Below are 24,727 nucleotides of genomic sequence, written 5' to 3' on the forward strand. Positions count from 1 at the left end.
GGCTGCAGCCCGCGGTAGCCACGACGCCAGGGCCCATGGGAGCTGGCTCAGGAGGATGGCCCCAGCGCCCAGTCGTAAGGAATCACTAGGGTGAGCCCATTCTGTCCTTCACGTTGGCCTCCCCCGCCACCGCGCCATTTGGTTCACCCCAGGCCCTTGAGGAAGCTGATCTCTCCCGCGTTGCCCCTGCCCCTTCCGCTCTAGTTTCTCGCGAGAGGTCGGTAGGCGGAGTTCTCGCGTGAGACTCACCTCTCTCGTATAATCTCGCGTTGCTGGGGGGCTTCGGCCTCTTTGGCTCCAGGGCGGCACCATGGCGGTCGGCAAGAACAAGCGCCTCACCAAGGGCGGCAAGAAAGGCGCTAAGAAGAAAGTGTAAGCGAGGCCGGTCAGGGGCGAGGGGTGCCGGGGGCCCCGCCGCGGGGGCTGCTGGGCGGCGGCTCGGCAGGATGCGCCGGATGCCGGGCGGATTGAGGCGGCCGGCGCAAGGCGCGGCGGTGGCGGTGTTGACATGGCGGCGGCCAAACCTGGGATTGGGGCGAGGGTTGTAGAGCGCGCGCGCGGCCCCCGCTGCACGGGACGGGGGCGCTGCGGCAGGGGCGGGGCCTGCTCCGCCGTGAATCCCCCTGCCCGAGGTGGGGGGCCGGGGCCTGGCCGCACGGAGCCCCCCACCCCAGCACCAGGCTGTGACTCTTGGGGGAAGATAGGAGTTAGGGAGCCGGGCTGCCTCTGCCCCACGTGCTGTGCGGAGCCGTCTCTGGCTGCCCCTGCAGCTCGGCTGCTGATTTGTCCCCAGCTCCGGCGCCATCCCAGTGCAGGTGGGACAGAGCCTAACTGCTAGATATTGTGGGCTGGGTCCTTGTCTCTGACTGTCCCTGAAAGTGCAGGGCCTAGAGGGCTAACACTGAGCAGCACGTTGGGATGGATCAGTTTACTTATTTGTTGGTCCAGTGCTTGTATCACTTATTGGTGTTTGCAAGCTTATGCTGATAATAAGAAAACAAGTTTGCACTAATTTGGGAATGCGTAAATTGCAGTCGCCTATGGTATTTGAAGTATTTGGTAACTGTACAACAGTGTACATGATAAATATGGAGGAAGGAGACCAGATTTTAGGCCAGATTTAATCTGAAAAATGAGTGGAAATATTTTTTTTTGGTAAATTAAGGGTCGATCCCTTCTCAAAGAAGGATTGGTACGATGTCAAGGCACCTGCAATGTTTAATATCCGAAACATTGGGAAGACACTCGTCACCAGGACCCAAGGAACCAGTGAGTATCTAATGTGTTGCGGTAACGCTTCATATCTGTTAATTTGTTCTGTTTTTTAAGACCGTGCAATGCAGTATAAGTTCTAAGCAGTTCCTGCTTAAACTAATGTGATTTGCAATATTATAGGATAGATAGACAGACATAAAAAAACGTGTTTTGACCTCACTGTTTGTTGGGTAGTACTAAGGCTTTTGTTTCCAGTAGACAGAATCGGGTTACACATACAGAATATGGTTTGGTTCTTGCCCATGCAAGATGAATTAACTGATCTCTATTGGAAGCTATTGGATAATCTGTGGAACTGAAATGCAAAGGAAGACCCAATAAAGATTAGAATTCTGGGGTGGAAATTACTTAAAGTTATTTAAAGCATATGGGGAAAATGACAAAAAATTATTAATATCTTTTATAGGAGAGGAAGATCTGGAAAGCAGTGATGCAGAAAGATCTTGGGAAGGACATAGTGGGCAGATCTCTATATGTGGGGTTTCATTGTATAGGGTAGTGAAAACCACTAATTTTTTGGGCGGTGTATGTGCAGAGGCACCCCTAAGTAGAGGGAGGTGGTTATCTTTCACATGATCAGGTGACACCAAACTTGGAATACTATATTCAGGTAAGGGAACCTTAGTCTCTACTATTCAGAGATGAACAATGGGATCTGGATAAGCGCAACAGAATTATGTAAATGTAGGTGTGCAGCATGGCCAGCTTTACATGTGTTACGGGGTTTAAATATCAAAGGAGGACATGAATTATTTAGCATGGGTATAATTAGGAGCAATGGAATGAAATTAAGGAAAGGAAAACTTTGGTCGTCATATGATTCATAAAAGTGAAATCTAGCAGATCATGGAATAATGTCCCCTGGTAACTGGACATAGAGAAGCTACTGCAAGGTCAGTCATGCATTGGCAGAGGTATAGCTGTTAAGAGATGTAATGAGACTTGTAATTTGCTCTGCTCCCTAATTTCATTTCTTAATCATTTATGTCTTTAGCTCTTATTTTGCATGTGCGTATGTTTTTTTAATATACGTTAAAAAAGTAACCTAGTTCTTACATTTTTATATGTATACTTTTATCAAGACACTTTGACTCCAGTTTCTAAAGGTATTGCAGCACTGAGCGCACCAACACCTAAATGCCTTTTTTAAATGTTGGCTGAATCTAGATTGAATCTTCAGGCCTGACCATAGAATTTATTTTTTGAATTTTAAATATGGGGCACAGCATGGTGTCTTTCACTGCTGTGTATTGATGCTTTACTAGTTCATTGACTAACTTTATTACAAAAAAAAGTCTCTGCAACTGTTGAAGTTAAAGTAAATTTTTGTAGATCTAAACTTACATGAATTTGTGTTCAAGTCTAATGTGGTCTCCTCACTAGAACGTGGGGTTTGGGATCCATGCTTGGTACCGTGTTATTGCGGGGGCCATATTACCATAGATCCCAATTTAAATATTTAACTTTGGGATCCATCGCTGCAACCACGCTATATGTGAAGCTGCACTATAGCAATGCGTGCTCTAGCGAAGGTCCGCTATATTATAAATTCATATCAGCTAGTCCTTCTTTTAATTTTTAATAAAAATATTATTTCATACACTTATAGAAATTGCCTCTGATGGACTTAAGGGCCGTGTGTTTGAAGTGAGTCTTGCTGATCTGCAGAATGATGAAGTTGCCTTCCGTAAATTCAAGCTGATTACAGAGGATGTTCAGGGCAAAAACTGTCTGACCAACTTCCATGGAATGGACCTCACCCGTGACAAGATGTGTTCCATGGTCAAAAAATGGCAGGTAAGTGGTAATGATATGTATCTGTGAAGCTGCAAAAATACTACCTTGACAGTAAACTGCCTCTAAAAATTGAGATGAAATAACTTGATCTTTGATACTGTTTGCAGGCTCATCTTTGACTTGATCAGACCAGCCAGTAATGTATTTGATTATTGATTGGTATTTGCTTATTTTTTCTTTTTGAAAACCAATAAGATAAAGCTTAAGGGTCACATTTTTAAAGACCAGCATCTGCAGCAATTTCTGTTGCCTGCAGAGGCACACAGTTGCAGAAATTGTACACAATACTTCGAGCACATGGACTTCAAGCCTAGTTTTTTTTGTTTTGTTTTTGTTTTTTTTAAAAGGCAAAATGTATTTCTGAGGCCTTATTTACATTTGTTGTAGTTAGTTTGTCATTGGCTCCACTGGGGCAGCTACACTATGAAGCAAATCCCTGAGACCTCTGTCATTAGTGAGAACGGCAGGGTTTGGGAAGGCACCTTAAGGAAACAGAACACCTTGTTGCACGTATCATAGTTACTAGGCTGTCAGATTACACTTAAATACAAACTTTCAATATACAGGATGTAGACATCATCCTCATCCCAAATTTAAGAAGCCACAGAAAATGTCTTTATTCTAATTGGTGGATGTTACTGTGCTTGTAAAACTAAATAATGGATGTTGACTAAAAGCAAGGTAGGATTTTACTGGCTCCAAGTTGCCCCTGCTTATGAGGCAGAGAGTTGGGGTGTTCAGTAGAAGTCCCAATACAAAAAGAGAGGGGCTGGAAGGGAAAGTTGGTATTGGCAACTTGGAAACCACTTGGCAAGGAGAGACTTCCCACTAATAGCAAGGGTGGTGTATAAAATCCCAACCTGGGATGGAGGAGGTGCATTATAAGAATCAACACCTTTGTGCTCACTGCTATTATTAGTGTAACTGAATTATCTCTCCTTTACTCAGTCTGCTCATTATTAAGGTGCCAGATGTAAGAAGTGCTGCTGGTGTCATCAGTTAGTGTCCTCCCAAACCGTGTTTAGGAATTGGAAGTGTCAATAGCAGTTTAATATTAGGTAGAATTTATAATTTAGGGGCTAACTATTGGCACCTTAATGTTGGGGTCAAGTGACAGCAACACTAGAGTATTTTAAGGAAGGTCTGACACTTTCACTGTGGTGTCTTTCTGTGATGTTAGAAGGGACAAATGTATTCTGTAACTTCTTTTCTAGACAATGATTGAAGCCCATGTTGATGTCAAAACTACCGATGGCTATCTACTGCGCCTCTTTTGCGTAGGTTTTACCAAGAAGCGCAATAACCAGATTCGCAAGACCTCATATGCCCAGCACCAGCAGGTCCGCCAAATTCGCAAGAAGATGATGGAAATCATGACACGGGAGGTGCAGACTAATGACCTGAAAGAAGTTGTTAATAAGCTGTACGTCTTGATTGTTATTAATCAAGTTTTATCTTGGGAATCAGTTGCCATTCTATTCTGGTTTAATTGAGTTTAAGTGTTGGTTTACAGAGTCACAAAGAGGGTTTAATAGCAATTCATGTATTAACTTAGTTTAAATTTCTGTGAGGACAGTACTATCATTGTTAGCTTTTTTTTTTTAAGCACGTCTGTGGGCAGTAGTAGGGGAAGAATCTGATTGCTAGAGTATCTGGATGTACTAATTAATATTTGCTAATTTAATAACTTACTATCTTATAAAACAATTTAACAGGAGCCTCAGTCATTTTCATTCCTGGTTGAGGGCTCAACAACTACTTTTGTTGGGGAACCAAATATTTAACAAAATTATGGGAAGCGCAACATACTGTTCCCCCTACACATACTCTTACCACCTGCACCACATATGACCTCCACCAAACTGTTTGATTATGTAAATGTAAAAACAGAATTTGTGAAAAGACTGCATGACACATAGATCTTTCTGCAGACTTCAGCAATGTCTAGTTTTATAAAGACTCCAGTTCTTAACTCGCTCATAGTAGTGGGTGGGTGAGATTCTATGGCCTGCGTTGTGTAGGAGGTCAGACTAGAGGATCATAATGGTCTCTTCTGACCTTAAAGTCTATGAGGGAAGGTAGGATAGACTACTGTTGAGAATATTAAATACTGAATAATTTGAACTTTATATATTATATTGATCAGGAAGTTGATTATCACTTGAAAATCTAATACTGAAAACCTTTGATTATTTTCAGGATCCCAGACAGCATTGGCAAAGACATAGAAAAAGCTTGTCAATCCATCTACCCTCTTCATGATGTGTATGTCCGCAAAGTGAAGATGCTTAAGAAGCCCAAGTTTGAATGTAAGTTCATTTCTGCTTAAATGTGGAGTTTAACTAAGTGGTAGGCGAAGTTAAAGCAATATTTTCAAAGCATGTGTTTGGTGATTTTGGAACTGAGGGAGCCTTCTGAAGGCAGCATTGTATGTTGGAATGCTTAAAACTGATAAATGGCTTATCCTAACAGTCTGAGACTTCAGTAACAAATCTGAATTCCTGTAAATGATATTTCATTTTGGAATATTTTTGTTCTTGCTTTAAGAACCCAAATATAAATGCCGAAAAGAAGCAACTAAATGTTGGATGGTTTTGGTTTGGGAATGAATGATGACAACATGTTTCGGTCCCATATGACACTGAATGATTATACTCTTTCCCACTTTCTGACATTCCCATGTAATGCAGGACTGAGTTATTAATGGCATCTTTGAAAGACTTTAATTAAACAAAACTCTTTTTGCTTTCATGTCTTTGTCTAAATACAAAAGTTAAGTAACTCAGTGCAACCTCCTTGTATGGGCACTCTTAAATGGGCAAGTCTTATTGATTTAGCCGTGGTACAATTTTGATACATAGAAATGGCCTATTTAAATGATTTGATCATTTAACTTGTCTCGCAGTGTGGAGATGACGGGGAATTTAATACAAAAAATACTCAATTCTTAACAATTGCAATATTGTGCTTTTTTAGTGGGCAAGCTGATGGAACTGCACGGTGAAGGTGGTGGCACTGGAAAACCTTCTGGGGATGAGACAGGCGCTAAAGTAGAGCGAGCCGACGGATATGAGCCCCCTGTGCAAGAGTCTGTCTAGAATCAAAAATGGATGCAAAAAATAAAAAATTTTAATATACAGCAGTAGTAGTATTTGGTTTCATGCAGTGATACTAGACACTTACACCATATGTGGTATAAGATACTGGACACTTATAGCTATTACCCTTAATAAGTATGCCACTTACTGCTGTTGCTTCATGTGCTAAAGATGTGAGCTAGTATGGACTCTGACTCTTAATTTATCTCAGTTAGGAGAGAGCAGGTTGGTTGTCCTTTTTAGAAATTGGTGTTTAAAAGTACTAGGTTGAATTTCAAAGAGTTGAGCATCTAAAACCCAAACCTCTTCTAATGAGTTCCTGAACTAAAAGAGGCTTATTTTGTGTCTACATACAGAATACATAGCATTGATCACATGCACTAACTTACACTTAATAGTACCTTTCTTCTCAAAGCAGTCTGAAATAGCACCCAGCCACCTGGTGCACAGTGGGGTGGCTGGGGGAGGAAGGAGGAAATGTTGTTGTCCAAGGACTTGAATTTCCATGGAGTCTTTAAAGGTTTACACAGAGTAGATGGCACTCTTGTTTAAGGTCTTATTTAGATTCTAAAATTTATACTTTTGGTGATATTTTACTTTATGGTAACTTTTTCCAATAGGCAGTTTTGCTGTCTGATGCCCAAAATGCGTGTTAACACAACTATTTTATTGTGGAAACATACTCTTAATCAAAATTTAACCTGTTTTCAAAGGAATAGTGTACAAAGAAGATTTCTCACTTTCTCATTACAAGAAACAGTACAAGTTGCAATGTAAGTTCACAAATACAGTACCATACAATATAGTTCCCATTATGTGAAATAAATTTGAAGCAGAAATACTTTAATAAGACGCAAATAAACTTCCAAACTCCAGAAATCAACCTTAAACCTATATTCATTCCACTCTTTTTTTTTGTTTTGTTTTTTTGTTCTTTAGGATGATTTAGTGATACTATTTTAGCTTTTTCTAGCAGTAGGTATATGTAAAGGCTCTGAAATGATTTCTTAAGAGCTCTTCCAAATCCTTCAGTCTTATACTATTATCTGGACAATGTGCTCTGAATTCCAGTACTTTGTTTTAAACAGTATAATTGACTGATAGCAGCAGCACGCCAAAAATAACTCCTTCAATGAGGCTGGGTTTTTCCCTAGTGAAATGAGTCTACAAGTTATGTAATTAATATAACTATAAGCAGCTTTGACTGAAAGTTGGGAGGGGGACAGGCTTGTTAGGTTTGATTTACCAATCCTGTGTTCCAGTTTTTTTTTTTTTTTAAATTTGAAGATCATGTAGTTGTGTTTGGAAGACTAGACTACCAATTTCTTAATATGCAAGATGCTAGACTTGAACTATTGTCCTTCAATGTGACCATATAAATATCCACATATTAGCTAAAAAAAAATGTTGTATCTCTTCTGTTTACAATAGTCTTAATGTTAATCTGGTTTAATCTTTAGCTCTATTTATAAAACATTTTAAATTAAAATCAAACCCATATATGTTTACCACCAACTTGATACTGCAAAATTACATTAAGAACCAAGTGGAATTGACACAACCGCCCACTATCTGGCTCAGTGGTGAGGCATGTGCTTCTGGTTTTTGTTCCTAGCTGCTTATGATCCTGTTGGGAAAACTAATGCAAGTGACTTGTTGGCAGAGGGACATGCTGTGTTTTCAAAGGGGAAGGAAAGTGGCTCAAAAGACCCTGTAAGAAAGTTCAAGAATAACCACTTGTGATAGCCTGATAATTATGTAAATAATTCTGAGGCAAATATGTCCAAGAGGAAGAGGTGGAACTCTTTCTTGGGAACTCAACACCTGCATAGAGGGTGTTAGATACCTTCGCCATTGGGATAATGGTAAGTCTAAATCTCATATCCTAGTTGACTGTACCAACTGTCTCTAGGAGGCAGTGTGGTTTAGTGGACAGAAAAATAGATTGGGACTTGGGACAGCTGGGTTCTATTCTTAGTTCAGCTCTGGGCTGCTAGGTGACCTCAGATAGGTCACTTCACCTCTGTGCTTCCATTTTCCCATCTGTAAAATGGGGATAATGATGCTTAACTCCTTTAAAGTGCTGTGTGGAAAAGTGTTAAATAAGAGCTGGGTGGTATTCTGCATTAAGGTATAAAAAATGAGTTGCATTAATTGGGGTAAGTCACTATCCCCTCCTTATTACCCCACAGTTGTCTATTCTGATAATTCACATCTAATTCTGATGTTCTGTACAATACCTTTCTAATGACCAGATTTTATACTGTTCTCATATACAATGATTGAGTGTTCCTGACTTTGATATACACTTAAACTTACACCAGAAATAATCAAACGTGTTCTAATTCTCCCCTGTTTTGGCTCAAGAGTGAGTGGATACTTACTGTGAAGTGCCCTATTTTGATTATGCTTGAGTTGATAAAATAATCACTTGTTGGCACGTTATAGGAGTTAAGAGTGAGGTGTGGTTTTTTCCCAGTTAATCATAATACTCCCATTTTGTCAATTGACCTATTTGCTATGTGGGTATAGTTAAACAATTATGAAAGTGGCTCAAAGTAGGGTTTGTCTTTTTTACAATAAGACTTGTTACTGATTCATAACACATTCTGTACATTTGAGTTTAACTGACCTCCAGGAATTCCAAAATACTTGAGTACATGAACATTGTTGAATTTATGCTGCTTACTTTGGCTTTTCTGCTGATGGGTCCAAGATCAGTTTGTCCTAAAGTAAGCATTGTAGGTGCTATTGCATTTAGAGAAAGCCCAATACTGGATTTGGCAGACACTAAACAAATGCAGATTTTGGGTGAAAAGTAGATTTTCCTCATAGACATAGTGTGCTATGGAGGCCATGCTACACAGGTGTTAACATCCAGTTATGGAAACCAATAAAGTAACATAAGCAGAGAATCTAAGGCCAGGTCTACATTATAAATTTATATTAATATAGCTAGTCAGACCTGCATGAGGATTTTGCACAACCTAAATACAGTCATTGATAAATTAGCACTCTTACATCTCTAAAATCTGTACAAACATTAGACCAAACTTAATTCCTGCTGTAATTCTAAAGAAGTGACTGGAGGATTGACACAAGAATTAGTTTGGCCCATTATTTGTTAACACCGCTATGTGGTAGAAAGTAAACCTCTTCTGTTTGCTGGGATCTTGTGTAGGGACAAGAAAAGCAAACAAAGGAAGTCTTCCATGTTATGTAAATAGCAGCAAAGTATGAACACTCATATTGCTATGCTCCTCACAGGTTTCCACTTGCTCTGTTGCTCTTCTATCCAACAGATATGGACTTCTCTACATTCTAACTCCATGGGCAGTTTACTGCTTTCTCTATAATTCTGTAAGGCACAGTCATTCATAATTCTGATTTTAAGATACTGTTTGCAATGCCCTTTCATTGATTTCAAGGTCCCAAGTGACCTCTGTGATCATCTAGTCTGATCACCGGTGTAACAAAGGCCATAGAACTTCCCCAAAATAATTCCTGTTTGTCTAGAGCTTAGCTTTCAGAAAATCATCCAGTTTGATTGAAAAACTTGCCAGTGATGGAGAATTTATCAAAATTATTGGTTAACTGCCCTCACTGTTTAAAAATAATTGTCTTATTTCCAGTCTGAATTTGTTGAGCTTCAATTTCCAGCCAGTGTATCTTGTTACCTTTCTCTGCTAAATTGGAAGAGCCTATAATCGTATTTATTTCCCACGTAGGTACTTACAGGCTGTGATCAGATCACTGTTCAAGCTGCTCTTCGATAAACTCAAGATCGTGAGACACAAGGAACTCAGTCTCAGGCATGTTTTCTTATCCTTTAATCACTCTGGTGGCCCTTCTCTGAACCCTCTCCAATTTATCAACATCCTTCTTAAGTTGCGAACACAGGCACTGGACATAGGATTCCAACAGTGGTAATAACAGTGCCAGTACAGTGGTAAAATAACCTTTACCATTTACTTCTACTATTCTCCTGTTTGTGCATCTAAGGATCACATTGACCCTTTTGGCCACAGTGTTGTGCTGGGAGCTCATTTTCAGCTAACTATCCAGCATGACCCCAAAGTCTTTTTCAGATTCACTGCTTCCCAGGAGAGTCCCCCATTTTGTAAGTATGGCCTACATTCTTTGTTCCTAGATGTTACATTTGGCTGCATTAAAAAGTCATTATAAAATGACTCAGGTCAAGGTATCATTATTATCTTCATTATTTACCACTTTCACAAGTTTTGTGTAATCTGCAAGCTTTATTAATTTTGTTCCAGGTGATAGATAAAAATTTTAAATAGTGGAGGGCAAAGAACAGATCCTTGCAGGACACCACTAGAAACACATCTGCTCCTCAGAGGATCTCCTTGTCAGTTTTGTCCTTTGGCATTCAGAAAACTCTTCTACAGTGGAGTTGAAAATTAACAAGTGGCCTATAGTAAATTTTCAAGTAAGTTTCCAATTATTATATTCCTTTTAATACCCACTTCCAATATAAATCTTTCAGACTTTGGCACCAGGACTCATACTTCATTTGAAATCCTTGGCAGTGTTGTACTAGTACTTTATTACCATGCTTTGAGGGCTTTCAGTAGATCTGAATAGGAATGGATTTCTCAATAGGAATGGAGGAAAGGAAGCATGGAAAGAAATAACTAGCGACTGCTCACTAGACCCACTCTGCTGTCTTCCATGTACTAGGTGCAGAAAGCCTACACCGTGAACATCAGAGTAAATGGGGTAGGATCTGAGACTAAAATAAGGAAAGAACAAGTTAAGAATTACTGAGACTGGTTAGTTGTCTTCAAGGTGGCAGGGCCTGATTGAATACATCCTAGAATATTTAAGGAACTGACTGAAGAGGTTGCTGAGCCATTAGCAATTATCTTTGAGAACTCATGGATGATGGGAAAGATGCCAGAAGACTAGAAAAGGGCAAACACCTTTCTGTCTATAAAAAGGGGAATAAAGACAAAATTATAGACCAGTTAGCTTAACTTTGGTAACCAGAAAGATAATGGAGCAAATACGTAAACAATCAATTTGTAAGCACCTAGAAGATAAGTAACAGTCAACATGGATGTGTCAAGAACAAATCATGTCAAACCAACCTAATATCCTTCTTTGACAGGTAACCAGCCGTGTGGATGGGGGCAAGCAGTAGATGCCATATATCTCAATTTTAGTAAGGTTTTTGATACTGTCTCACAAGATCTTCTCATAACCAAACTAGGGGAAAAAAAGCCTTGACAAACATACTATAAGGTGGGTGCGCAACTGTTTGGAAAACCATAATCAGAGAATAGTTATCAATGGTTCACAGTCAAGCTGGCAGGTGATATTGAGTGGGGTCCTGTCAGGCTCTGTCCTGCATCTGGTTCTGTTCAATATCTCCATAAATGATTTGGATAATGTTGAGGGCTTGTCTTCACTGAAAATGCCGCAGTGGTGCAGCGACACCATTAGTGTTTCAGTGAAGAAACTACCTATGCCAACAGAGGGCTTCTTCCATCAGTGTAGGTAATCCACCTCCCAGAGTCATGGTTGCTAGGTTGATAGGTGCAGTCTACTCTGGGGGTTAGATCGGTTTAACTGCATTGTTAAGTGGTATGGATTTTTTTACACCCCCGGAGTGACACAATAATATTGACCTAATTTCCTAGTGTCGACCAGGTCACAGAGTACGCTTTAAGTTTGCGGACAAGAGCAAGATGGGAGGGGTTGCAAACCCTTTGGAGACTGGAATTAGAATTCATAATAAGCTTGACAAACTGGAGAAATGGTCTGAAATAAATAGGATGAAATTCATAAGGACAAATGCAAAGTTCCTTCCTAAAGTGTAGTATAATTAACTGCCCAAATACAAAATGGGAAAAACTGCCTAGGAAGGAGTATTGCAGAAAAGGATCTGGGGATTATAGTGGATCACAAACTAAATATGAGTCAACAATGTAATACTGTTACAAAGAAAGTGAACATCATTCTGGGATGTATTAGCAGGAGTGGTAAGATAAACACGAGAATTAATTCTTCCACTCTACTGAGCACTGATAAGGCCTCAACTAGAATACTGTGTCCAGTTCTGGGCATCAGACTTCAGAAGAGATGTGGACAAATTGGAGAAAGTCCAGAGAAGAGCAACAAAAAATTATTAAAGGTCTAGAAAACAAGACCTATGAGGGAAGATTGAAAAAAATTGGGTTTGTTTAGTGTGAAGATAAGACTAAGGGGGGGACATAAGTCTTCAAATACATGAAAGATTGTTATGAATAGGGAGGGTGATAGTGTTCTTAACACTCAGGACAGGACAAGAAGTAATGGACTTAAATTGCAGCAAGGGAGACTTAGGTTAGACATTAGGAAAAACTTCCTAACATAAGGGTAGGGTAGTTGAGCACCGAAAAAACTACCTAAGGAAATTGTGGGATCTCCATCACCAAAGATTTTTTAGAACAGGTTAGACAAACCAGGGATGATCTAGATAATACTTAGTCCTGCCTTAGTACAGGGGACTGGACTAGATGACCTATCAAGGTTCCTTCCAGTCCAACATTTCTATGATTTTTGTGACTGAGAAAACAAAGCTTACGAAGTGGCATAATTGAGTTGAGGGAGCTCTGCAGGTTGATTTGCAATCCTTGGTAGAAACATTCTTACTAAATACTTTAAAAGGGCAACAATTATATTTAAGCCAGGGAAACCAGATTGCCATTTAGCAGAAAGAGACATCCAACTGTATTGTTTAATTATGATAGTAGCAATGTTAAAATAAACTTCTTATTTCCTTGTGTGGCACAAAGCAGGGCCAGCCAAAATTTTTTGAGTAAGTGGGTAACTTTACAGATACCAGAACTGATAGACTTCAGACCTGTCTGTCTGAAACAGGATTAAATTGAGTTGAAACTGCAAGAGTTCAGGGTACTTGGCTATTTGACAGTGGCAAGGGTGTTTGCCAAATTAGATCTTAAGAGTTGTTCTCAATTCTTAACAACTGCATGGTGGAAGTTCAGAGAATTCTGAGGGTACAGTTATAAAATTTCTGCAGGCTTTATCCAGGATGTAGTTGCTGGAATATCAAAATATTCTGCGTGCTGGCTGGTCTCTTCAAAGTAAATCTGAAGTGTGCCAAAAGTCGGGCTATTCTGGTAAAATGTCTAGAAGATACCACTACAAAGAAGTGACTGCAAGGTAATCTAATAAGAGCCATGAACCTGATGTTCTTTGTCAATTATGTGGAATAGAAATGATTACCTTTCTTTCCAAAATAAAAATATTAACATGAATTTAGTGTTCACAGGGTGCTGGATTGATAGTCCCAGGGATCAAAGTTGTCTAAACAGAACCAAAAGTGGTAGTTCAAGTTTAGTTCAATTGCCCTGACCCTTCCATCCTTGCTATGTGTGCTACTAACAAGGGTGCTAATTGTAATGGCTTTAGCGATGCCTGTTTACTGGGAACTAGAGTGAAACTTCTCCCTCCATTCCATATAGGCCACTCAGGTGATAGTAATCTCCAGTTGTTACTAGTGAAAGACACGCTGTATCCTGTTACGCATCTCCTGGACCATCTAGTTCTCCTACTATTAGCCTTTTTACCTGTTGTATTCAAACACCTAAGAGTGATCACACTTTGTATTTTTACCTATTTACAACAATCCAACTTCAACTGAGATTGCTTTTGGGGCTTGCCTACACACTCAAGTTATACTGTTTTAATTATTCAAGTACAGCTAATGTTGTACAACCCCAATAGTATAGATTCAGTTAAACCACTATAAGAGTGCTTTATTCCTGTATGGGAAGGGAGATAAGCCATCCAGGTGTGACAGATGCTATAGACACATGCAATATCTTTGAGAGTATTGTTTCAACTTTATAAAAGTTACCTGTAGCTCTGAGCCAGGGATTGTATGCTAGCTCCATGGGTTGCTAACTCCCTCCAGGAACTAAAACCAGTGTGTGTTGGAGTAATTACTGCAGACCCTGGGACAGGTAAGCAACTCTAGAGAACTACTGAATGCTTGGTGAACTGCATATAGCAGTTCTGGCTGAGATCCAGAAGATACAGAGAAGCTTTTGATATAAAGGCTCAGCTGAAATTGACTGAGAAGTTCTTGATCTAAAAACTGGCACAAACTGTTAACCAAGAGGGCAAACTCAGCTGAAAAGTTTGAAGGACTTTGGAACATATCAGCGTTCCCCTGTGGAAGTTGGGTGACATGTGGTTAGCTTAGCATTCATTTAGACAATTTATTATTTTGTTTTTAGGACTAAGGCATTAGAGAATTCATAAATGTACTTGGCTTTGTAAAGGCTGGCAGGCCCTTGAACCGCAGCTTAAATCCCTGGGATGGATGGAGAGTGTCATGCATAAGGTTAAGATTTTGTCATGGATATTTTTAGTAAAAGTCATGGGCAATAAAGAAAAAAGAAAAGGAGGACTTGTGGCACCTTAGAGACTAACCAATTTATTTGAGCATGAGCTTTCGTGAGCTACAGCTCACTTCATCGGATCCGATGAAGAGAGCTGTAGCTCACGAAAGCTTATGCTCAAATAAATTGGTTAGTCTCTAAGGTGCCACAAGTCCTCTTTTCTTTTTGCAAATACAGACTAACACGGTTGTTACTCTGAAACTGGGCAATAAAGAAAAATTCATGGAATTGTGACCTGTCCCTGACTTTTACTAAAAAATCTGTGATAAAAAGGGAACGGATGGGGTGGCTCAGAGCTCCAGGGTCCCCCTGCCCCCTCCCTGACAGCGGAAGTGGCAGGGGGGAAGGGTCCTCCTGCCCTGCCACGGTGGGGATACATCACAGCTCCCTTTGCTGCGGGTGATGGTGGGACCCTGTAGCTCCCACCTGCCGGGGCTGAAGTCACGGAGAGAGGTCTTTGGAAGTAACAAATTCCATGACTTCTGTGACAAAATGGTAGCTTTAGTCATGTGACACTTCCAATAGAGAGATGATTGCTAGAGGCATGGTTTATTGAACAGACCATGGAGGGACAAAGCTGCAGTTAATTCCAAAATGGTGACTACTGATGTATGGCACATTTATACCAGTATACTATTTTGATTTTTTTTGGGGGGGTAAATCCCTAATGGAAATACTTATACTGGTGTAAGATCTGTGTAGACCAGACAAAACAATTATTGCATTATAGACCATGTTAACTGAACATGACCTCATGTATTTAAAGATATCAATCCTTTCATTAAATCAGAATTAGTGAGAGTTAAAGGTAAATACAGCATCAAATGTGACTCAGACATACATATAAAAGTTTATTGGTTAAATACAAATTTAATTTATACTGGTACCGTATTGCTGGAGACAAATTTGGACTTGCAGAATATAAGTTTTTATTTTGTACTATATTCACTATATATAAAAATCATGGAAAAATGTGTTCTGATACAAAGATGCTATTTTCACTGTGGATGATTTCACAAAACACTAACAGCCTGGAGTTTAGGAAGACCACTCTATATCATATTAATGAATCCTAGTCCCTAGTTGAGTTTCAAGATAAAATAAATCTTTCATATTAACTGCAAATGTAATTTAGGACTTTCACTGGAACTTTCCCTTTTCATTTCCCCTTTCTGCTGAATTACATCCTTGTAAACAACAGGGATTTTAGATTATTTTCTGTGTAAACCTTTGTGGTCACAGATATTGTCTAACAGTAAAGCAGATATTTTTTGCGAAACAGATCAGTTAATTTAATTTTATCAAGGGACTGAAATTTAAAACGATGACTTTGAGCTGGCAAAGCTACAATAATGTAAAAAGCCTGTAGATGGCACTATTGTTCTGAATTTGCAGCTTCCAGCAATGTTATCCTTTTATGACTTAAACATTAAGTATAATACATAAGTGGTATTATGTTTGCTATATTTCCTGATGTAGTATTTGGAGTTACAAAATAAAATACAAGGATTATTCAATTAAACAGATGTTTATTTAAAAAGTATGAAATTAATGATGTCACTCATTTAATTAAAGTAGTAAAAATTAATAGGCCAATATAGCTAAATCTTCACACACCCTTTTTCTTTTGGAAAAATCTATGAATTCAGCACTATTGGTTAAAAAATATTTGTATCAAAGCTTTAGAGAACTGACATAATTAAAGGGTTGTTTACACAGCAAGGTAATGTGAGCTATGGGGGTGTGTGATATTTCTAAAGCACATTAACATGGGCATATTAATGTCTCCATGTATATCCTGCTGGTGCATGCTAAAGGTTCACTAATGTCTACACACACCAATTAACGTACAGCACATTAGCCATGTGATTTCTGAAGTGCACTATAGCGCTCATTACCCCTCATGTAGACCAGCCCTAAGTCAATAGTAAGTAAATACTGCACACTAATACCTTATCTGCCTCCTCAATGATTTAGGTCTCTCTTTTGGAGGAAGTAAGTTGAGTAAGTCTTTATTAAAAAAAAAAAAAGTTCTTAAATTTGTCCTAGTTTGTTGTTCAAAATATTTATAGGTGGTTTACCAATCGCATTGGCACATAGCCATGGTGAAAGGAGTCCATTTTGCTTAAACCTTTGACATGATACCCATACTATAAAGCAACACTTGTTTTTTTCTTCAAGTGAAAGGGGACAAGACATTTCCCAGACAGAGTACATGCAGGTTTATCATTCTTAAGTGGAATTAGAATTTACTTTTTGGGCACACAAAATAAAACAACATCCTTTTTGTCCATGAACGAAAAATTAAAAAGGTGAGTTTGAGTGCTAATGTCTATTGTATTTTATTAGGGTTTTTATATTAGTCCCTTGCTATAGTATCTGAGCATCCCTTCTATAAGCCCAGGGAAAGCAGCATCATAAGATAAGAGATAGAAGTAGAGAGGCCTGTGTTAGACTTCAAAATTAAATCAAGATATCAAAGATAGACCTTGCTAAAAAGATCTCCGTAGTCTCCAAACTTTAAATGATCAATGCTGAATCAACACCTTGCTGCTCTGACTTTTACACTATGCTGTGCTTTTCTAATGGAAAGAGATTCTGAAAAGCCTGGCTTTTTTTTATTTGCCACCTGCATATATTAGTCCTCTGATATAATATACACACAGTTTGCTCAGTTGCCTTGTTCTTTAGAGAATACAAAAGAGGCCAGTTGCTCATGTGGAAATAGGATGCCACTGAACATGTATAGAACAAACTGTAGCATAATAAAGATTACATTTTTTTGTTTTTTTTTTTTACAGTACACATCGGCCCAGAATGGGAGGTGGGTTAACAATTAACTTGTTTAATATGGAGCTATTGTCAAACATTCTGGAAGTGTTGGTTTCCAGAATGCACTGTTCTTATCTGGAAATATGTCTAATATGAGACTTATTTAGTCTATGTAATTTAACTTGTATAATTTTGCATTGTTTTTGCTTTAAAAAAAAATCTGTGTGCCTGTTAGGTTAATTTCTCTTGGTGTCTGCTGCTTTCTGCCTTGACAGATCACTTATAATGCTACATCTTCTATGTAATTTATATAAAATAACTTTTAGTGGATACCTCAATTAGCTATCCTCACTCATAGACATAAGACTGGGTAATATTCCTATTAAAATGAATATTTAACTGAGAAAAACAAAACGAGAATGGCAGCTGGGGGGAAGGGTGCTGTGGGTTTATAGAATGGATTGGTAAATTTATTTTGCTAATTTGAAACACTGTCAGGTTTGAAAGTTAAACTGAAATGGGAATGGAATTGGGTTTGTTTTATGTAGGAGAAACGAAAACTGACAAGGAAAAAAAATCTTTTTTTTAAAAAAAGAGCAACGAGCAAGTAGACAAACCTAGAGACAGGATCAGGGAGGGAAAGAGAGGAAGTTTCTAATGGGAAAACACTCTCCATGGGGCACTAGCTTGAGCCAATCCCAGGGTGAGGGTTTTTGTTTTGTTTTGTTTTTAAATGTTGATTTCTAATCTATTCCTTAACACGCACAACAGGTTTCCCTTTAACTAGACAACTGTGTTGGGGGGCGGATGGGAGCAATCACTCTTCATTCAGTAAAAAGACTGATGAATGTGCTCTATTTTTATGAACTCTACAAGTACAAAAACCTTGAACTTCAAGTTTACTCAGCCCTATATTCAAAGATTGAGAAACTCTTGAGTGAAGTTTTCTTATTCTTTTGATCCTCCTTCTTGTTAGACTTTGGTATCCCATATATAAAATGACAAACTCTACAAAGTGTAGATCATACATTAGGGCTTGACATTTTTCTGCAAGATAATAAACGGTACCTTTATCCTTTCAGTCCTAAAATAACTGTTTTATACTGCTAATGAGGATATTAACTCAAGCAGTAGTGAAATCTGAAAATAAAAAATGTAGGTATACATATTTAACATGTAATACTTAAATCTGAAAAATAAATGCATTTCTAAAAAGCTTATTAAACAATCTTAATTTATGCAAATTGTATGCAAGATAAATGAAATATCAGATCAGGTCAACTACTAGAATGCAGTTCACTTAACTTGTAAGAAGATATTGTACCACATTGAATTTCCCTAGCTGGAAGCTATTAAAAAATCCTGTGTAAATTCTGTTTGCTAGCTCACGTGGAACCTTTACAAAGTTTTTTTGTCATGGCAAATGTTGATGTTTCAGGAAATTAATATAATTATATATGATGTGGTTCTCTTTCTAGAGAAAATAGTGCAAATCATATTTGATAGTCAAAGTATTAACTCAAGTGACAACAAAGATGGTAGTTCTTTGTTTGCTGAAGTATATAATGTGCCTTTGTGCTAGATAAGCATTTGCTTCCATATGCCTAGTGAGCAGAACTGGACTCCATCCTTATGATGCCTATAGAACTCGAACAAAGTTCTTGGGAAATATTCCAGATTTGCCTTGTACTTCTCCACTCATCCAGTCTTCGTCTACAGGTTCCAATTCTGTTATCATATCACCTGCCTGTAAGAAAATGAGCAATGATTAATCTTTTCTGTTCAAATACAGCTTGATATGTGAAGTTGATATGGGATTAGAGGGAGAAGAAGTAACAACAATTCACCTTCAAAAGACTTTCATTGTTTTATTTTTCTCTGTATAAATCAAAGGATTGTCTTCTTTTACTAACTTTACATTTATATGAAGTAAAACATCTTCACACACTTGGGAGACACCTATCTCAGAATATCCCATATTTAGGGGTCTGTTCTGAGAAATGGGACATGCAGGTTCAAACTCATGCTCCAAATCAGGCAGGCCTTTGAGCAAGTCTACCACATTGGGCCCCTTAGGCAAGATAAGTGGGGCAATACCTAATTGGAGGATCCCACCAGGGTTTAGGCTTGAGCGAGGTGCCTGGACTGAAGCAGCTGTGTACCTGACTAGCAGTGGATTTTTAGGCATCTAATGAACTTTATCACTGGAAGCTTAGGTGCCAGGAAACAAGGTTATAGCAGCTGAGCAGGGATTTTGAAAATCTAAATTTTTTTGACTGAGGTGCCTAAAGTTACAGTTACTTAAGAGTATATGCTGATGAGCTACTTAAACTGTTTTTTTCTCTAGTAAGCACAATTCTTTTTCAGTGCTTTGCTACAAGCTAAGTGTCTTACCCCCATTGTTCTTGTTATCCATCCCTGACACTCACTCCTTGAAGTTTTCCTCATATTATGGTTACCAGAAGTGGGGCACAATGGTCTGAGTAGTTTAACAGGTTGTCTGAAGTGGACTAGAATTAGTACTACCTGTCTGATCTACTATTCCTTGTTCCTATTTTCATCATGTTGTGCCCCATACTTAATCTAAAATATTCTCCCATAGCCTTGCCTTTTCTTCCAGTGCAGTGCTTTTAATATAGAATACTCTACTCCTATAGTCTCACAAGAACATAAAACCCAAGTGCTCACATAGGATCTGCTTTAGGCACAGTAGTAAAAGGTAGTATTTTTGAGATTACTCTTAATCTGATCTTGCTTTGAATGTCGATGCAGTGCTTGCCAATTTAAGTTTCAAGTTCCCTCAGTATCTGGTTCGTTGGTTCTGATATACTATAGACCCACCACTTCTTGCTAACATCCTTTACCTCTTTAAATAGTGACAGGTTTCAGAGTAGCAGCCGTGTTAGTCTGTATTCGCAAAAAGAAAAGGAGGACTTGTGGCGTTTGTTAGTCTCTAAGGGGCCACAAGTCCTCCTTTTCTTTTCTTTTTTAAATAGTCTGTCTGAATACCCAGCAAGCAGTATGTCACTTGATTTTCTATGTCACAACTGCATGGTGTGCTGTGCAAACTTCTCAGGAAACCCAAAACACACGCTGTACTTAATGTATTTTAAAAGCCCACCATCGTAGGGTGTCGGTGCTGCTGCTACTACGGCTCCGTTCCAATATTTCATCCTGTCTTCTGCTTCCTAGGCACAGTGGGATAAATTGTCTGGTGCCCTATTTGATCAGATCTCTAATTTTTGATACAACTGAAAATGAATGCATCTGGTCAGAAAACTTAATTTTACCTTTTTTTTTTTTTTTTTTTTTTCGGAAGAAGCGTGACAAGGTAACAGGATCTATTTGTCAAAGTAAAACTATGATCTGACTTTATTCAAGATATTTTGTTTGTTTCAGAACAGCTGTACCCTGACTAAAGTCACAGTAAGAAAAGACAAAAGCATCCACATAAAAAGAGGTACAGACAAACATCTGGGACTTCTGATAGTTGCTACTATTTATATTTACCATACTCATCAAAAAGTTAACTTTATGGAAAGATCCCCAGTAAACAGACAAAGATCCAGGAGCAAATCCTAGTTTGACTAAGTGATGCACCCTCATGATGTCAGGTATGCTGCTGGAACGTACTGTAAAATAGCCCTTCCAAAAAACTGATGAGCTCTTAATACTTATTTTGTAGCATGCGGATTTTCAACTTTTCCCTTTGGACACGTTGTGGTCAGTCCATGTATTGCAAGTGTCCTGAAACAACTGATTCATTTTCAGCAAATAACCACTTGGCTGCTGAGTCTCAGGTTCATCTAATATTCCAGTGATCTTACTGGAATGTTGATGAAGAGCGGGAAGAGTACCTGGATGTTGGCTTTCCTAATACTAGTTCTACAAATATATCTGCACTGTTAGCAGAGGTGGAAATGCTAGCTCTAAGCACTACAGAGGCTGAGAGGATGTTTGATATGAGGCTATTATGAACTGCTACTTTATTTACCTTGTAACTTTCAAATCTGAATGTGGTAACTCTTGCCCTGCAGCCTGGGGTGCAGCACGCTGACATTCTGGCCCAAAAATCAACATAAGCAGCCAAAGGAGGATCAGCTCACTGCAAAGGGAATCTTCCTGTGGTATAGATTTATTGTAACCACTCCTATGCCAACCACCCTACTGCTACCATTGCTGGCATGGATGGGGCTTCCCTATCCTTCATGGATTCATAGAGCTGTTGTTTCAACCCCTTCGGGCTGGTTGATAACCTGCTCTAATTTATGCCATGGAACTGGACTGACACCGGGCAGCAGATCTCAAAGGTGGGTGTTATGCCATCTTTGTGCCCCTTTCACTCCCCCACTCTGTTCCAGGATTTGGCCTTATTTCCAGGGTAGTAAAAGTTTTTTTACCTTTTCTAGCTGTGTGTTCTAATGTAGATGAGGTCCAGCTCAATTGGTCTGCTCCATACAATCTGTTTTCTCAATATTGTGCTGCCCTAACTCTTTAGAGGTTTGTGAGCTAAAGCAATGACTAAGATATTTACCTTGAAGGACAGCTCATCCTCATTCTCTCCCTGGAAGTCATACAAAGCCTTGGCTTTTCCTTTCCTCCATCCTGGAGACTGTGCTGTCTTTACCCCAGCTGTAGAACATTGACAACACACAAGTTGATTACAAAATATTTGTTTACAAAATTTTTTATTTTAAAGAGAATTCCACAAGAAGAAGAAACTTTTCAGTGCTTGGATTCTCTCTCCCTACATTCACAAATAATGCATTATTAGTACATAGTGTGGAACACAACTGCAATAAATCCTCCATTTTGGGTTAACTAAATGGGTCACAATAATATAATAAAGTAATCATAATGAGAAATGAACTTCTACCACTATAGAAACTAAACGTCTTTCACTTGAAATCTGCTGTTGATATTCATTCAGGCAGATTGTTCCCTCTGCACTAGAAATGAGTTCATTTCATAGGAAGGGGATTTCAGAGATTGAGTCAAGAGCTTGTCCCACTGCTTACCTACCCAACCCTTCTCATTAACTGGAGTGTTACAGGGAGGAGTTGGACTTTCCTCTTCCTAACTGGAACCTCAGTTGGTTTAAAATGTAATGCAGGGATATTTAATAGGTGGACTGCAGGCCAAATCTGGACTTCCAGATGCTTTTGAATGGACCCTGAAAACTTTTTATTATGATAATTGTTGTTTTTTTATTTTTTCTGGAGCCTGGACCTTGACAAAAAATAATTGACTACCCTGATGTAATGTATATAATAATGGAGTAGTAGGTAACAGTATGAAACTCTGAAACTGACTACGTAAAGCCACCTTACTTTCTGTATATTCTGAGTCATAGGTATTTGAGTGACAAAAAACTAAAATTTTACTGCTTTTGGCTACTGTTAGCCATAGAGAACTAACTCCATTCTTAGAGAGTGAACTAGACTGGTTTCTTGCTCATGTTTCTTCAATTAAACAGAATAGAGTAAGTTAGTTTTTTGGACAGGGCCATCAATGCAACCCTACTGTCCACAAATTATGGGCCAAATCTTCAGTGGAGTTACACTGATTCACACCAGCTGCCAACCTGGCCCACTGCCTTCAGTTACACCTGTGAAACCCCACTGAAGGCTACAACATTGGACAGCTGTAACTCTAGATTTAATTTGAAGACAATGGTTTTACTGTAGTGATAAAGCCCAGGCCAGAACTAACCTGGCTTTCCTCTCAGATGTTAGTATTACTTTAGAGTACAGGGAACGTTAAACATTCCAAGCACTAATTAAACCTGGACATTGTTTACTGATATGAAGATCAGCTTCAAATGCAAACTAAATTAGAACAAAGTTTTCATCTCTAATGGTATCTCTTCAGCTGTAGTGACTGGCTCTGAGCCGTTATTTGGAAAATTTTGGTTCAAGGTCTAGTTTGATTTCTAGGCAATGGCACGTCACTGTAGTATTGCTTAGTGTTACAGATATTATACCTAGCTAATTACATCACCCTAGGAACCAGAACACCAGTCGTCATTATGAGCACTTCAGATAAGTGTGTTTGTTACCAGGGATGTGGGTTAAGAAATGAGAATTTGTCTTCCACTAGAAATACTGTACCAGAGCATGTCTGAACAAACACTGCTGGGAAAATGCCTTCGCTATCATTCAGTCTCCCTCTGCACCACTCTGAGTCCACATGCTCCAATATCTGGATGCTGTCTCCCTTTTTAAAGGATAAGTCTTCATTCGTTTCTGCTGTAAAATCATGAAGAGCTTCACACCACTCTCCAGAACGTCTATCAGTCTGTCAAAGTAAACGAACACAAGACCTGTTTGCAGGAAATGTCAAGTTTATTTTAAAACAGAGACTTGGATGGAGCCAGAGATTTAGACAGGGAGGGTAACCTGCATGAATACTATCCGTTTTTTTTTCCATAATGTTATATTTGCTTAATTGGTTTAACACAGATTAGAGTATTGAGGGGGGCGGGGAGTTTTATAACAATCCTGACTTGCAAAGTGTACAGAGGAGATCGTGAATCCACAGGTTTGGTTTACGGTGCTTGTAGAGGTGCACAATCCTTTTCTTGGCCCCATGCTTTGAAAGGACGAGAGTCAAGCAAATTTTAAATATGATCTTTTGTGTGTGCATGTTTTGCTTCTGTAATTTCTCCCTGTTAGATATCTCTTAGAGGCCTGACAAGGAGATTTTGAAAATACTGTTGTTTTGTTCCCCAGGTCACTTCTTATTAACTCAGGAAAGTGCCACAGAAGCTCGTTTTCAAGGAGGCTCTGCTGAATGAACAGGAACCGAGGAAAGTGAAGGGGTGATTTGTATCAAAGTCACACAACCACTGGTTCAACTGAATTTAAACCTCATGATCTCCCTAACCCCTACTCTTTTATTTTAACCCAGGGTTGTGAAATGTATGGCTTGTATAATGTATTGATAGGACCTGCCTGGCATATTCAGATTGTCCGTAATCTAAGTTTTCATAAATTAAATAAATTCTCTCAGCAGCTATGAGGGCTAAAACTTTCCAAATGGGAACAGTATGTAATTGATTCAGCGCAGACTGCTCTATCCCATATTAATCTGATTGAAGTGTCATCTTCAAAGCCCAATGATGAAACTTTCCTCCCACCATTAGCTATGTAATCACTAATAATTTTTTTTCATCTAGGGGATAAATGGAAGTAGAGTCCACTGGGTTGGGAACTGGGAGTTGCTATAGGGAAGGAAATGTGGAAGAAAGAACAGAGAAGACTCACAAAGGCAGGGAAAGAAGATAAACAAAGGGAAGGAATAGCAGCCGACTTTCTTACTGAGTGATGAATGTTACAGGAAGGCACTGAACCA

At 38.9% G+C, this 24,727-nt stretch overlaps 2 protein-coding genes, 1 long non-coding RNA gene and 1 other non-coding gene across 10 annotated transcripts in view; 2 read left to right on the plus strand and 2 right to left on the minus strand.

Moving 5' to 3' along the window:
* Positions 1 to 530, minus strand: part of LOC140910451 (uncharacterized) — a 24,417-nt gene extending 23,887 nt beyond the window's left edge. Inside the window, exon 1 of the long non-coding RNA XR_012158593.1 lies at positions 250 to 530. This is a non-coding gene — a long non-coding RNA (uncharacterized LOC140910451). The remainder of the gene's footprint in view (positions 1 to 249) is intronic.
* Positions 262 to 6,211, plus strand: RPS3A (ribosomal protein S3A). The gene is made up of 6 exons (XM_073341337.1): positions 262 to 372; positions 1,166 to 1,269; positions 2,885 to 3,072; positions 4,287 to 4,495; positions 5,272 to 5,381; positions 6,049 to 6,211. The coding sequence occupies exons 1-6, from the start codon at positions 311 to 313 to the stop codon at positions 6,168 to 6,170; spliced, it is 795 nt and encodes a 264-aa protein (XP_073197438.1). The 5' UTR covers positions 262 to 310; the 3' UTR covers positions 6,171 to 6,211.
* On the plus strand, positions 5,677 to 5,748 carry LOC140911012 (small nucleolar RNA SNORD73). Its single transcript, XR_012158806.1, has one exon. It is a non-coding gene; the product is annotated as a small nucleolar RNA SNORD73 (small nucleolar RNA).
* Positions 6,212 to 15,464: 9,253 nt separating the features above from the next.
* Positions 15,465 to 24,727, minus strand: part of SH3D19 (SH3 domain containing 19) — a 118,648-nt gene continuing 109,385 nt past the window's right edge. For all 7 annotated transcript variants that reach the window (XM_073341345.2, XM_073341339.2, XM_073341341.2 and 4 more), the window contains 3 exons: positions 23,485 to 23,671; positions 21,909 to 22,006; positions 15,465 to 19,121 (listed from right to left, as the gene is read on the minus strand). In XM_073341345.2, coding sequence (XP_073197446.1) covers positions 19,014 to 19,121; positions 21,909 to 22,006; positions 23,485 to 23,671 — 393 coding nt within the window. In that variant the 3' untranslated portion in view covers positions 15,465 to 19,013. The remainder of the gene's footprint in view (positions 19,122 to 21,908; positions 22,007 to 23,484; positions 23,672 to 24,727) is intronic.

Source organism: Lepidochelys kempii, chromosome 4 (assembly GCF_965140285.1).
Source record: "Lepidochelys kempii isolate rLepKem1 chromosome 4, rLepKem1.hap1, whole genome shotgun sequence".
Taxonomy (NCBI): domain Eukaryota; kingdom Metazoa; phylum Chordata; order Testudines; family Cheloniidae; genus Lepidochelys; species Lepidochelys kempii.

What these genes read in the sequence shown, in the direction of transcription:
- RPS3A (XM_073341337.1), top strand. Translation starts at nt 311, where the DNA reads ATGGCGGTCGGCAAGAACAAGCGCCTCACCAAGGGCGGCAAGAAAGGC. An exon ending in CACCAGGACCCAAGGAACCA is followed by an intron (nt 1,270 to 2,884) that starts GTGAGTATCTAA and finishes ATACACTTATAG; the next exon opens with AAATTGCCTCTGATGGACTT. An exon ending in TAAGAAGCCCAAGTTTGAAT is followed by an intron (nt 5,382 to 6,048) that starts GTAAGTTCATTT and finishes GTGCTTTTTTAG; the next exon opens with TGGGCAAGCTGATGGAACTG.